Below are 13230 nucleotides of genomic sequence, written 5' to 3'. Positions count from 1 at the left end.
TGTTGGTTTTACTCTAACTTTATTTGTACAAAGCTGCATTTGTCTTAAAACTACGAGGAACAATCGTCATCATCATACTTTTCCACAGTCAGATTCTTGCACCGTCTGATCTTAATCGCGACGTTTTCAGTTTTTTCTACTATCCCCAGGACTTCAACCCGCGCCACTGTCAAAAAGTTGGGATTTGTCCCACTAGGTCCTTTCACGATATCAATTTCATCGCCTTCTTGTGCTGATTCGCCCTTCTTCAGCAATTTCTTCCCATTAACTCTAATCTTACTTTCATAGAAGTAAGTTTCAATTTTATTTCTTGCTATGCCAAGACCCGATTTTAGAATCCCATCTATTCTTGCTGATTTCACTGAAATGTTCATTATCTTTGTGTTTTTATCGACAATTTCATCTTCAAATGAACGGGAGTCCCCTGACTCCGATTCTGAAGCTGACACCGCCGGTTTTTGGGGCTTTTTGCTTTTGTACCGGAAGATTTGGAGGTTATGATTTAGGACCGGGCATGACAGGGATTGGGGACAGTTCGAGTATGATTGATTTGAGGTATTTAGGAAGTTTTTGACGATGTTAGCCACGCACCGTTGTCTGCAAATTGTAAACATTTTTGTTTTGTAATAATAACATAACCTCTACACAACTGTAAATGTCATCTTGACAGTTCGAATAAGAACTAAAGGTGGAGTTACACTAGTGCAGCGGCCAACGTGCACTTAAGCCCACAGATGTCGCTACGATCGTTCGTAAATTTTAGCTCCGCGATCGTTTATACTGCTGTTATTAACTACAGAAAGGTCCTGGGTAACCCCTAAAAGCATCCCTGGATGTAAAGGAAGCAAACGGTGGTGTTCTTTTTTATGTTTTTTATAGCTTTACAGGGTGTTGTATACTCAGTTGTAGTTTTACCCGGTAGATGTCACCCTCGTCGGAGGTGTTTCTTCGGCTCAACTACCCTTAGGTCCACTACGCATGTACCATCTCGCGTCTCTTTCTGCTGCATGGAATCCGATTGGGTTCTTGTAACATCAACATTTGTTTTTGTCAGCAGTTGCCCACATTAGCTGTACTGTTCGTGTAGTCTGTTCTTTGTCTTCCAACCAAAAAGCTATGAAATCCGCGAAAAAGACTTGAAATCTCATGTGTACGCTGTGAAAAAACATCTCCGAAACGTTAAAAACGTACATCTTCAGTGATAAAATGTTTTAAATTTCCACGTGACTAAAAAACCAGTGGGGTGTTGTAAAATTTGTGAATGAATTGTTCTTTTCTGTTGACCCACCCCCTTTGTCGTTTTTTTCTTATTGTATAATGTGTTGTTTGAATTTTCGTGGATGAAGGATTACCCCACTTCATTATGATGTAAAGGTATGTTTCCTGCTCGTAAATCTTCTATTTTATCGTCCAAGCTACAAAAAGATAATTACAGGTGTAAAAAGTGCAGTACACGACATAATAGATGTCTGTCGTTCAAATGACATCACTAATTACACTTATTAATAATCATAAATTTCTTATTTTTAACCAAACCGGTTTCATGGTATCTGCTGAAAGAGCACGGCTTTTATCTGCCCATCTCACATTGTTTAAAGAGGACACCCTCTATATTGAATCATATTGGAGACATTTAATTTGTATGTAAACGAGAAAATGTAATTTACGAAGGGACAACTTGTTTAGAACGATCGATATAATCGATGCAGAGGGTACAATCGTCCCAAGTCAGTTTACGCTGCGTTTTAAATATAGCGTGTATTTATTTGTTTACAGAATTATGGACTGTCGATCATTCTGTTTATGTTTAAATTCACTGACCCCTAAGTTTATTGCCATAACTAATTTCAAGATTTCCTCTCCACAAGTTTATTGTTCTTTAATCAAATTTGTCAGTCAGCTTACCACAGAGTTTCAGGAATTTAAGGTGAATATACTCGTAAATGAATAGTCAAATGTCGCGGCGTGACACGACAATGGAATTCTCTCTTCTTTAATTTAAAAGTTAGCTAGTTAGCTTGTTAGCTCAACGAGTTGTTTCTGGAGATTGAAGAGATTAGTTCTGTTAATAAATTGAATTTTTCAAAGTACGAGCTGTGGATGTGACTTTTTGCTTTCATCTAAACGTCAAAAAGGCTTAAATGTGAGGTTAAATCATAATCACAGATGCGAAATTTGAAATTTTAATTAGCATACCTGTCGTACCAATCACAATTATAAAACTCAATAACACAATTGCAACGAAAATAGAGTTCATAACGGGATGCCCCGAATTTTTATTTCCGGACAAAACTGCGACTGCTTCTGAAGCCAACAAATTACTGATTTAAAGTTATTGGAATTATGTAAACGCTAACAATGAAGAAATAATAAGGTTTTATGCAGTACAAGGGATCCCAAAGAAATTAAATGGAATCTGCATATCAAAACAAGCCTCTCGTTGCTCATTTTTTACATCTTCACCCGGATTAGTTTGCTCGTGCGATTTTTTACACAATGCACTCGAGGAAACGCCAGATCTAGAGGAAAACAGCGATTTTCATGCACGTCCATGCTCTTTATGTAATTACACAGTCCGTTTTAGCATCCAACTGTGAATGAGAATGTAACCTCGGAATATCCACTGAAAGGAAATCTAAAATAGTTACTATTATCTGTGTAAATTGAAAAATGGTATCGTAGAGTCGTCTCCTTCATTTGTAGCGCTATAAAAGTCAACACGAGACTTTTTATTTTTGTTCCGGCAATGTGCGACTTGCACTATAAATAATAAGTTGTGATAAATTGGTTTGGGATGCAAGTGTAAAAGTGTGAAGGGAAATTCTGGAACGTTTCGTGTCGACGGTGTTTATTTTATGGGGACACAGGAAGAGATAAACAAACGGGAAGTTGAAATGAGCGGAGTACTGTCCTGTTATTTAATTCTGTATTCATGGTGGAGGCTAGACTTTGAAATCAATTTTGAAACCCAAAATTTTCCCCATTCACGCGCCGTTTAAAGCTCCTCTCCACCTCTTTGTCCTCGCTCTTCATTCAAGTGGTGTTATTGTGTATAAAATTACAAAACGCCCACAATACTACATTGGCCAACATTGGTAAAACTGAGACAAACTAGAAAATCCCACTCCACGTTTCAGTGATTACGACTTGCATGAAAATCTCATTCAACATTGATTTCTGTTTTATGACACCAGTGGGGAGCGAATCGATTAGCAAAGTAAACATAATGCGAAGTAGCACGGAAGACCAAGAAAAATTAGTTTGATCATTACCAAATTGAAGGTCTCTGATCGACCCTGCTCTCGATCTACTTTAATTTTACTCATTTCGGAAATAAATTAGAATGAAAGAACGCGAATTACAATTAAAATTCTAGTAGATTTCGTCACATCAAAGCTGTTATCTGGATTATCTACAAACTTCCATTAGGACGCAGAAATTCCAACTTTGATGATGGGAACAGAATAAATTAGTTGATACATATCAAATGAGGAGTCACGAATTTAGCAGTTTTCCTAATTTCGCCGCTTGTGATTTAAAAGACTATTCATGGATTCCACTACGCCTGAACGCATGATGAAAAATCTCGGGGACGATTACAGTGAAGCACGCGTGACTCAAGAACCAACTGAACACGTTTTTCTTGACTCAACTGTAATTGCTGTGAGATTAAATTTTCGCTTTATATTCATGGCGAAGTCTAATATGGCATATTTTAAGCAATTAACGACTAGACCGAATTTGCATAAATGCATCGAGGCTATGAAGCCGGTCGAAAAAGTTAAGGAAAACTCGTAGAATAATTGATGATATTCGCGCCCTTTGGGAAGTGGCTGTAACCGCGTTGTTTCCAATACAAGCTACAGGGAGGAGATTAATGGTCGGGAAAACACTACTATAACGAGTTATGGAAGCTTGACTACACGTTTCATTAAAAATTGATTTCCCAGTGGCTTCCTGAAGTTCTAATACGCCCCACAAACACCTACTTGCTGTAGTTTGTAAACGAAGCCCACACAATCCGGTTCTGGTAAAGTTAGTGAAGTATTTGTAGTCTAATTGGATCCAAGGTGAGCACCTTGTGGAAGTTGGCAGTGTGACACTGCCCCATTTCGTTCCGGTGCTGAAAACCTCAACTCTTTTTCACATGCAATTTGCATCTTCCATCCAGATTTATCGTGCTAAGAGGATTAAAACCAAACTTTTATGATTTATTGGTCCGAACTATATGAACTGGTTTTAATAGATAATTATGCAGATAAATAAAGTGGATAAGCTGCAATAAATAAGATAAACAAGCCATAAAATTGATTCCCAATCACAAGCGCCGTTTCTTTTAATTTTCTTGATTCGGTGATTTTATTGTCCTATTATGTTTTGGGTCGCACGTTTGTTAATGTAAATAAACACAGACATAAAGTTTAATTTATGATAACTCTAATTTTAGTTAGATAAGACGTGGAGGCGTCGCCGTCGACGCTCTTTGATCTTATAACAAGTGGAGCCGTTGATTCGTGAGCTTTGAGGTCAAAAAATTAACCACTTTCTTTGGCCCAGCTTGAAGAAAATAAACATGACTCGTCAAATACTTCGAATTCTCTTGGCTGCGACTAGAGAGAATTTTTCCACCAAAATTTCATTTGCTAGTGCTTCCTTGGGAACTATGTATCACAGCTAATGGCTTAATTTTTTTCTGGCAAGTGGTCAATTCGCACTTTCGCAACACGAAAAAACAGAATGAAGAATCCTCCGATGCTATTAGCGGTACGAGGGTGATTTATCATTGATGGAAGTAGGCTCAAGAGAATGTAAAATGTAACGAGACAAAGCAACGAAATCGAATTAACCCGAGCAGTTCCTTCCTTGAAAACGTGGCAGTACACCCCTGTAATTTACGACATGTGGTTGAACATGCAATAAAGAACGATCTTGAATTACATTAGCAGATGGTATCTGTTGAGACATGGTAATTGATTTGGTTTTTTTCCAATTACAACAAGAAAAAAAAGACTGAAATATGGGAAAATCACGCTTTACTAACCGTACAAGCGAATGAATAAAACATGGAATGTTGAGAATATCGCTATAAATAATATCCTCAGCTGCTCTGTTTTGATACGTTAAATTGACTGAGAGTGATGTTTGTGGCACGAAGAAGTCTGGATTCTTTTCATTAAGTTTTTATCCGTCTGGAGACGAAATTGCGAATTCCGGAGGGACTGCTTTTAAATGTTGACTCACATGGTAGAATTTCAATCAATCCAAACACCTTCATTCTGGATGTTTATTAAATTCAGTTATTTTGGGGATCTCGCCAGTGCAGGCAACTCATTTCCTTTTCAGTCGATACGGAATATGCGCTGATAAGCCTTTAATAGCTTAGGGTACAGGATAAAGTAAAGTTCACGTTGTAATGGTGTCATGACACGTAAGCCCATCAAACAATCAGTTCAGATTCATGTCAAGTTGAATGCGCTTGGAGTGCATCCAAAGAGACAATTATAAAACCACAAAACCAAAAAAACATGTTTATTCGCCTCACGGTTCCGACAACCGGATGATTCTCTTCAAAAACAAACTGCGCCCTTTCTGTTTCGTGATTCACATCTAATCTGCAATTGCATTCACATGACTAGACGAGACGATTTTTTTAGATTGTGACTCAGCTGAGGCAAAGTCAGGTAACATACCTGTCCTTTGGTGAAGTTGCAAAGTGATCGATCGGATTGAATTAATAAACAGTCGGTTTAATTGATGGTGATGTTATAATTTAATTTGAAAAATCGCAGTAATTAATTATGTGGATGTGTTTTGATCTCGTTTATTCATCATTCGGTTTGCTGTCAAAACTTTGTTTTTGCTCGACAGGAAAATTAACAATCGTGCTTGTCGACAGACCTCCAAAAAGTTCGCGGTGGAATAATGGAGCTTGTTTCAGGTTTATCGCCGAATCTGAAACAATAGCTGCTAGTTCTGTTCACGGGGGCTTTTTGTTTGCTTTAATTATCGATTATCGGGAATTTTAGTACAGTTTTTCATATTTATTAATCTACAATTTTTGATTGTTGAGGTTGCCACCAGTTGTACCAAACACCACTACAACATGTGACGTAATAACTCGTTCTTAAATTTGATTCAAGTAGCGAAAGTGGTTTAGTTTCCACGTTTTTTCAAGTGGGACTAAAACAAAACAATGATACCGGAAGTGGGACAAAGTAAAAAACTGGTCGTGCACCCTTACGAGTTTGCGTAAATTCCAGCACGATCGAGGAACGTGGCAGGTGTTAAAGGGATGAGAATCATTATCAAACAAGTTTCTTGTAATATTAAAGAGGATGGCTTAAAGTGCGTTGGTGCGGAATGTTTTTGCAATAAAATGAATTGGGTTGCGCGGATTTTTTGCTTCGTTGTCTTTTTTCTTCGACTTCTCCAGATCTTTTAGATCTTCGTACTGTTTGGTTCTGTTGAAATTTATTGATCCCAGATGCCATTGCATGCTATTGGCAAAAGAGCCAGAAAAAGCCGCATCATTGCGACCACTAAAATTCCCTCACTTTTGTAAATTTATTGTACCCAAAAATATTTTCTGGCAGTCCCGCCGTTGCATTCTCATTAGCCACGTGTCTATATTCTGATAAAACAAAGAATCAGAAGCCATTTGTGCGGTGTCAGTAATTCCAAGTTGTCATTTCGTACACACACCACATGTTCCCCATTTATTTTTAATCAGAAATCGCCGATTGAAGCACAGGTGGATTACATGAAACTCGGCAATTTAGACAAATATAGCGTTCTGAACTTCCTTGTGATAATTTAACAATTTATATCTACAACCTGGTTCGTGGGAAACGTGTCAATTATATGCTAATTATACAAAATGTTTAATTCGCGTCGACATTTAACTGTGATGCAGAATACTGGAGGTTGTAATTATCATCTGTAATTGTAAGAACTGGTACGACAGATGCTTTGATTAATATCCGCGGAGAACCGAGTTGGAGTTTATTTCAAGATAAAGCGATAGGTTTTGGCATAGTTATTTTCCAATTATTTCATCGAAGTGACGTTTTGATTGTGAGAGGTGTAATACCTTTCTGAAACAGTGCTGCCAAATGTTTATGACATCTCGAGGGAGTGACGCACATAAATCTAAAAATAATGATAAAGCTGCTACATCTGGGCTATGACAACCGTCTTCGTGCTGCTCAAGGGCAATACCATCAACTACCAATCAGGTTGCAATTAATTCATTAACTAATTGAACACTTAGCACATTTCTATGAATGGGAAAAGGATACAGTTAAAAGTCGTAATGATATATTATTTTTCCATGGTGTGGGAATGGTAATTATAGAGGAGACTCTGTTTGGGTGAGGCAGTGAACCCTTTACATTATTCATCCGGGATTTGTGTCAAGATGTAATGCCAATTTATATCCTGAATATTCATTGTTTTTGGGAAATTAGATTAATTATTGGGATGTAATCGCGATTCGATCCGCAATAATTTGTGGACAATAGACAGAATTTTTGCCCGCAAACCTCGGTTAAAAATACAAATCTTTGAAAGACATTACTTCATTTACGACGTGTAAACCCATTTAATATGCTATATTTCTGGGTTTGTAACTAACTTGTTAAACTGTAATGTTCTCATAATTTATGTAAAAATATTCCCAAGGCTGCACGTTGAGAATTATGATTAGTTAAGATCGGACTTTTGCCAACAAAAAGTTAAAAAGGGTAACCCGCTATAAAAATAACTTAAAGTGTATTTTTGCACGAATTTCGAATAAGAATAACCTACCGGTGTTTTCAATTTGTCATTCCACAGCGAAAGTCTCCGAAGGTGTAACTAATTTATGTTTGTTGCTCGTAAGCCAGACACAACATAAGCGCTAAATTAAGATTTATTTGCATTGGAAACCGATATTTCTTCTATTAGAGTTAAGTGTAATTCGAGGCCGTTGTTATCCCAAAATTCATTAATCTTCATTGAATTTAAGGTCGATTTATTTTTGCAAGATCCAGTTAATTTTTCAGTCATCATTCTGGAATTTTAAGCTCAGTCATAAATATTAAAGATAGGTAAAACGACACATTTTCTGGTTGAATACTGATAAATTGCTCTGATATGGTAAGCATTTATGTCCAGTTGGGTAACTTCGAGTTTCGAGATAAAGGATTTCTGTGAGACCTTGCAGAGACAAGATTTGTAGACAAACAGGTGAACAATCATCTTAAAATTAATGAGGAAGGCAAAAATAGGTTAGGAGTGAAAGGGGTCATCTTGCACATTATGCGCCAAGAGTCATTTTTGGACGCGAAAAAAAAATTTGAAATCAGACTCTGTGTCTGAGAGAATGCGAATTGACTTTTTAAATCCCAACTCCGGTTTTAATCAGTTTAAATTTCAGCTAATTCCTCATTGTTCCAAGGAAACTAATCTTCATCGCGATTAATTTAATTAAATAAAGATAATAAATTAAATAAGATAATTTCGATGATAAAAAAAATGTGGCAAATCGCGAAATTTTTCAATTTGCAATTCATCTCCAACGCAGGAGGGAACCGAAATGTAGTTGTTGAAAACGAAAAGCAATTAAGCATGCAAATCCGAATTCAAAAAATCTTTTTCGCGTTAACGTTTTGGAATCTTATTTTAGTATTTTTCGTTAATCCCCGTTTTCATTTCACGTTTATATTTATCAACGAATTGCTGTACGTCCAAATCCCCTCCGCGTTTGCAAAAAAATCTTCCATTTCCCTAAATCCATTTACATTTACGGAATTAATTCAGAGTTTGTTCCCATTAAAATGTAATAAGATATTCTAATAAATCTCAAATAAAGCTACACGGATCGATTACTGAGTGAAATACATATCTATTCGTGTTTTTCGCCCAAACCGCACTTAGGACCTTTCGAAAATCTTTCGAGTCCTACGTAATGAATCCAACTCATGCAAATATTTGCGCTGAAATCTGTGTCATTCTGAATGCAGCTCATTCCAGTATTAATTTAGATAGGTTACGCTTGTGTGGCACGTAAAAAGACAACTAACCGTGTACATACTTTGCATAAAGTGGGCGAACAAGGTAAGTTTATAACTAGATAACGTGCCATCCATGTTTCAAAGCATAAATATATGAAAGCGCGAAACACGACACAACCAACATTTAAAACATGCAGACTGGCCCCGTCGGGAAAAACGCAAAAACTCTAATCTTATTTGTCTTATATTTCGCTCATACGATTTCAAAAAGCTTTCACCAAGAAGTTCGCATCGAATTCCCATGAAAGGGTCAAGTTCAAAGCGCATGATGAAACACTTTTCCGAAGGCGATAAAGTTTATGGAGATATAAAATTATGTATTTCTGGACATTCTAAAATAACGCTTTGTATATACACATGATCGTGGAAACGACGTTTTGTTTAATCGCACGGTTCGGCTGTAACGAGCTCACTGTTCAAAATCAGAGACTATTTATTGACCAGTTTATTGCTCGCTTTGACGTTCATCGTTTTTCTAGAATCGTGTAATTACTGTTGATAACTTATTACAGAACATGAGGACACGACACTGAAACTAAATTCTTTGATCCGTTGGATACCAGTTTGTCATGGTAAAGTTCACTTCATGTTAATGCGCCAATTCCATTTGTTGTATTGTTGATAATAGGAATTGGAAAACGTAGAGACATTCGTTACCGTGTTAAATTTTGCCCTCAAATTGGGATAAGTTGGCATAAGTACCAACAGTGTTGGAGCTTTGTATGCTCCTTCATAGAAATTGATCAGTTGTGAGCATGGTCGTGGTAAACAAGCATTATCGTTAGTGCAGTTGATAAGAGGTGGTACTTGACGTGTAATTGCAGCAACATTACAGCTACAACACAGTGTTTATTGTAACCTCTGCCTTTTAAATCTCAGCAAAAACGAACGCGTTCGTAGAATAAATTCTTTCATTTCCAAGCGGAAATGTTGCCGCCGAACAATACACTACAACGGTTCCTTTCTTCAATTGAAAAACATTGAAATTCTTCGGGTAAAATATAACTGTATACAGTCCGGTGATATCAATTCGTGGTTGAGTTTATTGATTTGGCTCACTGTTTTATTAGACTATCAACATTTTTCGCTCATCGTAATAAACTTGGATATTTATAATGGCAAAGTAAACAAGTGGAAAGAGCCGGTAAAAATTTCGGGGACGTTTCGAATAACAATAATTTAATTACATACGGAAATAACTCAGACCTTCACCCATGAATCAGCTTCTGAAAGATTTGGTACTTCTAAGAGCTTCCGAAAACAACAATTAGTCGCTCTTTGTACTACCACATGTTTCCAAACGTTGTTGGTAAACACTGATAGAAAAAGTAAACAAGTCTTGAAAAATCGAGTCTATTATTTATCTTACGATTGCAGTTGTAGAATCTTCTTTCAGAAATCGAGGACGATTTTTCTTTCGTTGTCTGCCCACACTCTGATAAAAAACGTCTGTATTTTTATCTAGAGTATTTTTAAAACGCAGATCTCAAAGAACAGGTCTAATTGAGGAAGTTGTAATGAGTCGAACTTGGTTTTCAATAAAAGTAGCCTCGACACAATGACCGCTTTCTTCACTTTTCGATTATTTTATCAAAGCGGAAGTGCATGGTGATAGCAAACAAATATTTAAGGCTTGCTATAAACAAAGACCGGACAAGTGAGTCAGTGTTTTATTAAAATTAAATCTACGACCGAAGTTGTAATGTTTTTATTCTGATCCGTATTTTCCGATGCGTCAAGTTAAATTTCGTTTCGGAACTTTCCCCATAAAGGGTGGAAGGAACTCGCTTAAAATCAAAACTCGCTCACCTTCTACTTTAGGTGGATCAAAGACTGACCCTAATCTTTCGCTATGCTTTTTAATTTATTGGGTTAGCCGCTTGTAGGCGTTGAGTATGCAATAAAATGAGATAGCAATGCATAAATTAAGAGTAATATATTCTGATATCAGAAGTTACGAGCGGTTTATTGGTTTGTAATGGGATTGTCATTGGAGGTAACATTTTTACCTCTCAATTGTACGAAATGAGAAGAGTGGATAAGGTGCCTTGAGGTGATAACGCAACCGGGTCGAGGTTGTGATAGGACGGTTTGGTATTTATACGGCAAATATACTAAAAATTATATGGAAATTTAGTCCCAGTGGGTGGTCAACAGGGACGGGAAAGAGCATGAGATTTACGCTTCATTTCCCACATATCTTATCCGGAGAAGGGTTTGAAATTACGGCGTGTTCATGTAAACATGACTAGAATTTCAGGCGGGATACGTTGCAATCGTAACACTTAACATTCCAAATTTGCGGGGATTTTCAGCTGCAAATTCAAAGTTTTTCATCGCCATCGTCGGTAAGTATCGAAAATTCTGAATTGCTGCAAAGCCTTCAAAATAAGAGCGCCCAAGAATTCTGAAAATGCAAAGTCTTATTGATTTAAAACATAAAAGAGTAAGAAATTGAAAAGTATCTGAGAAGTATGAAAAAACTATAAAAAAAATTATAAAGATATGCTCTAAAAAAAGAACGAGAAACTAAGTGAGAAACTGAAAAGTAAAACCTGAAGTTTACCTGAAGAAAAAAGGACGCAAAAACAGATAATTTGTTGTCTTGAATTGATGAGATTCCCATTTTTTCCAACCGAGCACTTCAATTCTTTGTGATTTCACGAATAAATCCTTTTTATAACAATATTTCTATTTGTAGAACTCATTATTTTTCCCACTTATCTCTGAAAATCATTCTATTTTCCAATAATCGTAAAAGCCTCATAAATCCAGTCAAAGAAACACGTGAATTTCACAACCAAATGACGTTGATAATCAAAAATCGATCTCAAAGTGGTTACAATCAAAACTTCGATAAACTCGACGAATTAGGAAACCGTTTCATTGCGTAATTGATACTTTTAATTAGCTCAATGGTAAAGTCGTGTTTGGGGAACAAGTTAAATACACTGAGGAATAAAATTTCAATGAGTGTTGGCACCGGTTGGTTTTTCAATTTCCAACAGTTTACGCGTGGATGAATGAATCAAACTTGGTTACATCAATAAAATTTTTACACATTCGGAAATATGATTTCGGTGGAAGTGACATAAGCAATTTTATGGGGAGGCCGGAGCGGAGACTGAAATTTATACCACGATGGAGGAGGGAAGAGAATTGGTTAATTAGAGAGTGCGTCTTAAGTGGCTTTATCAATTAATACTCTTATTCACTTTTACGTTTTTATGTAATTTGACCTGTGACCATCATTTTATTACGATGCTAATTGATAAAATAAACTGATGAATTTATTTTTTCATTCTAAACTTCGAATCGTTTCTGAGATTGATGTTTTTCTATCTTCGCGAACATCCAGACGCGATTACCAACCCAAAAGCCATGTAATTTTTCACCTCGGGCGTTAGATACATTCTTCCAGTGTATTTACCGGATTCTTCTTCCGGGTGTTCATTGGAGAATTAGTTTTTTTCTGTGGTTATTCAGCCATATTTCACTAGTTTTGTTGGGGAGGAAGATGGCTGGATTACCGGCCAATCTCTTTCCAGGGATTTAACGTACTCTAGTATTAATCAGGGGAAAGTCTTTCAGGGGATGAAGCAAACAAAAAACCATTTGCTTTAGTGCTTGAGCGAATCGCTTGCACTCTTTATGTTCAGATGAAATTGTCTTTCTTGACCCGTCTCAATTATAGCAAGTGCCATTGCACAGCGACAGAACTAGAAATCAACAGTTAGTGCGCCTCTCATTTCCAATTCAAAATAAATCCCGCAATTGAAGGTTGATTTTATTGTCCACCCATGATTTGAGTTGGTGGAATAACCTTTCCAACTGTTATTGCAATATTGTTATTAATAAACAAATCGACCGCAGGATGTGGTTCGACGCATTTAGTTAAGTGATTCGTAACTGGTGCTAAACGACTAACAAATTATCAAATGAACGAAGCTCATTTTATTGAACAATTAGCACTAAACCGAAGTGTAAATAAATCAAAGGCCAGACATTATGTTTCTGACATGTTCTAAAGAAAACCGCAGGTTTGTACGAGCAAAACGACACTTACAAATCCGCTTTATTTGTCACTACGAATTAAGATAAAGTTACGACTTTTTGTCGTTTTCCTTGGCGGTCATTTAATTTAACCACACGCTGAAGCCATGAAATTCATTACTGA

The 13230-nt window shown here is 36.7% G+C and overlaps 2 protein-coding genes across 10 annotated transcripts in view; one reads left to right on the top strand and one right to left on the bottom strand.

The window, feature by feature from the left end:
* Positions 1-2: 2 nt before the first annotated feature.
* LOC148168244 (mitochondrial transcription rescue factor 1) lies at positions 3-695 on the bottom strand. The gene has a single exon (XM_088045641.1). The coding sequence runs from the start codon at positions 612-614 to the stop codon at positions 51-53; it is 564 nt and encodes a 187-aa protein (XP_087901767.1). The 5' UTR covers positions 615-695; the 3' UTR covers positions 3-50.
* A 340-nt stretch (positions 696-1035) lies between these two features.
* rut (adenylate cyclase rutabaga) overlaps positions 1036-13230 on the top strand; it is a 47978-nt gene continuing 35783 nt past the window's right edge. For all 9 annotated transcript variants that reach the window (XM_088046600.1, XM_088046605.1, XM_088046603.1 and 6 more), the window contains exon 1: positions 1036-1374. The gene's annotated coding sequence lies outside the window, so the exon portion shown is untranslated. The remainder of the gene's footprint in view (positions 1375-13230) is intronic.

Source organism: Gnatocerus cornutus, chromosome 9, assembly GCF_029298725.1.
Source record: "Gnatocerus cornutus isolate USDA-ARS CGAHR chromosome 9, icGnaCorn1.1, whole genome shotgun sequence".
Classification (NCBI taxonomy): domain Eukaryota; kingdom Metazoa; phylum Arthropoda; class Insecta; order Coleoptera; family Tenebrionidae; genus Gnatocerus; species Gnatocerus cornutus.
This window is presented reverse-complemented; position numbering and strand designations above follow the sequence as displayed.

Excerpts from the sequence above, each read along its gene's own strand:
- LOC148168244 (XM_088045641.1), bottom strand. The coding sequence starts at position 614 with ATGTTTACAATTTGCAGACAACGGTGCGTGGCTAACATCGTCAAAAAC.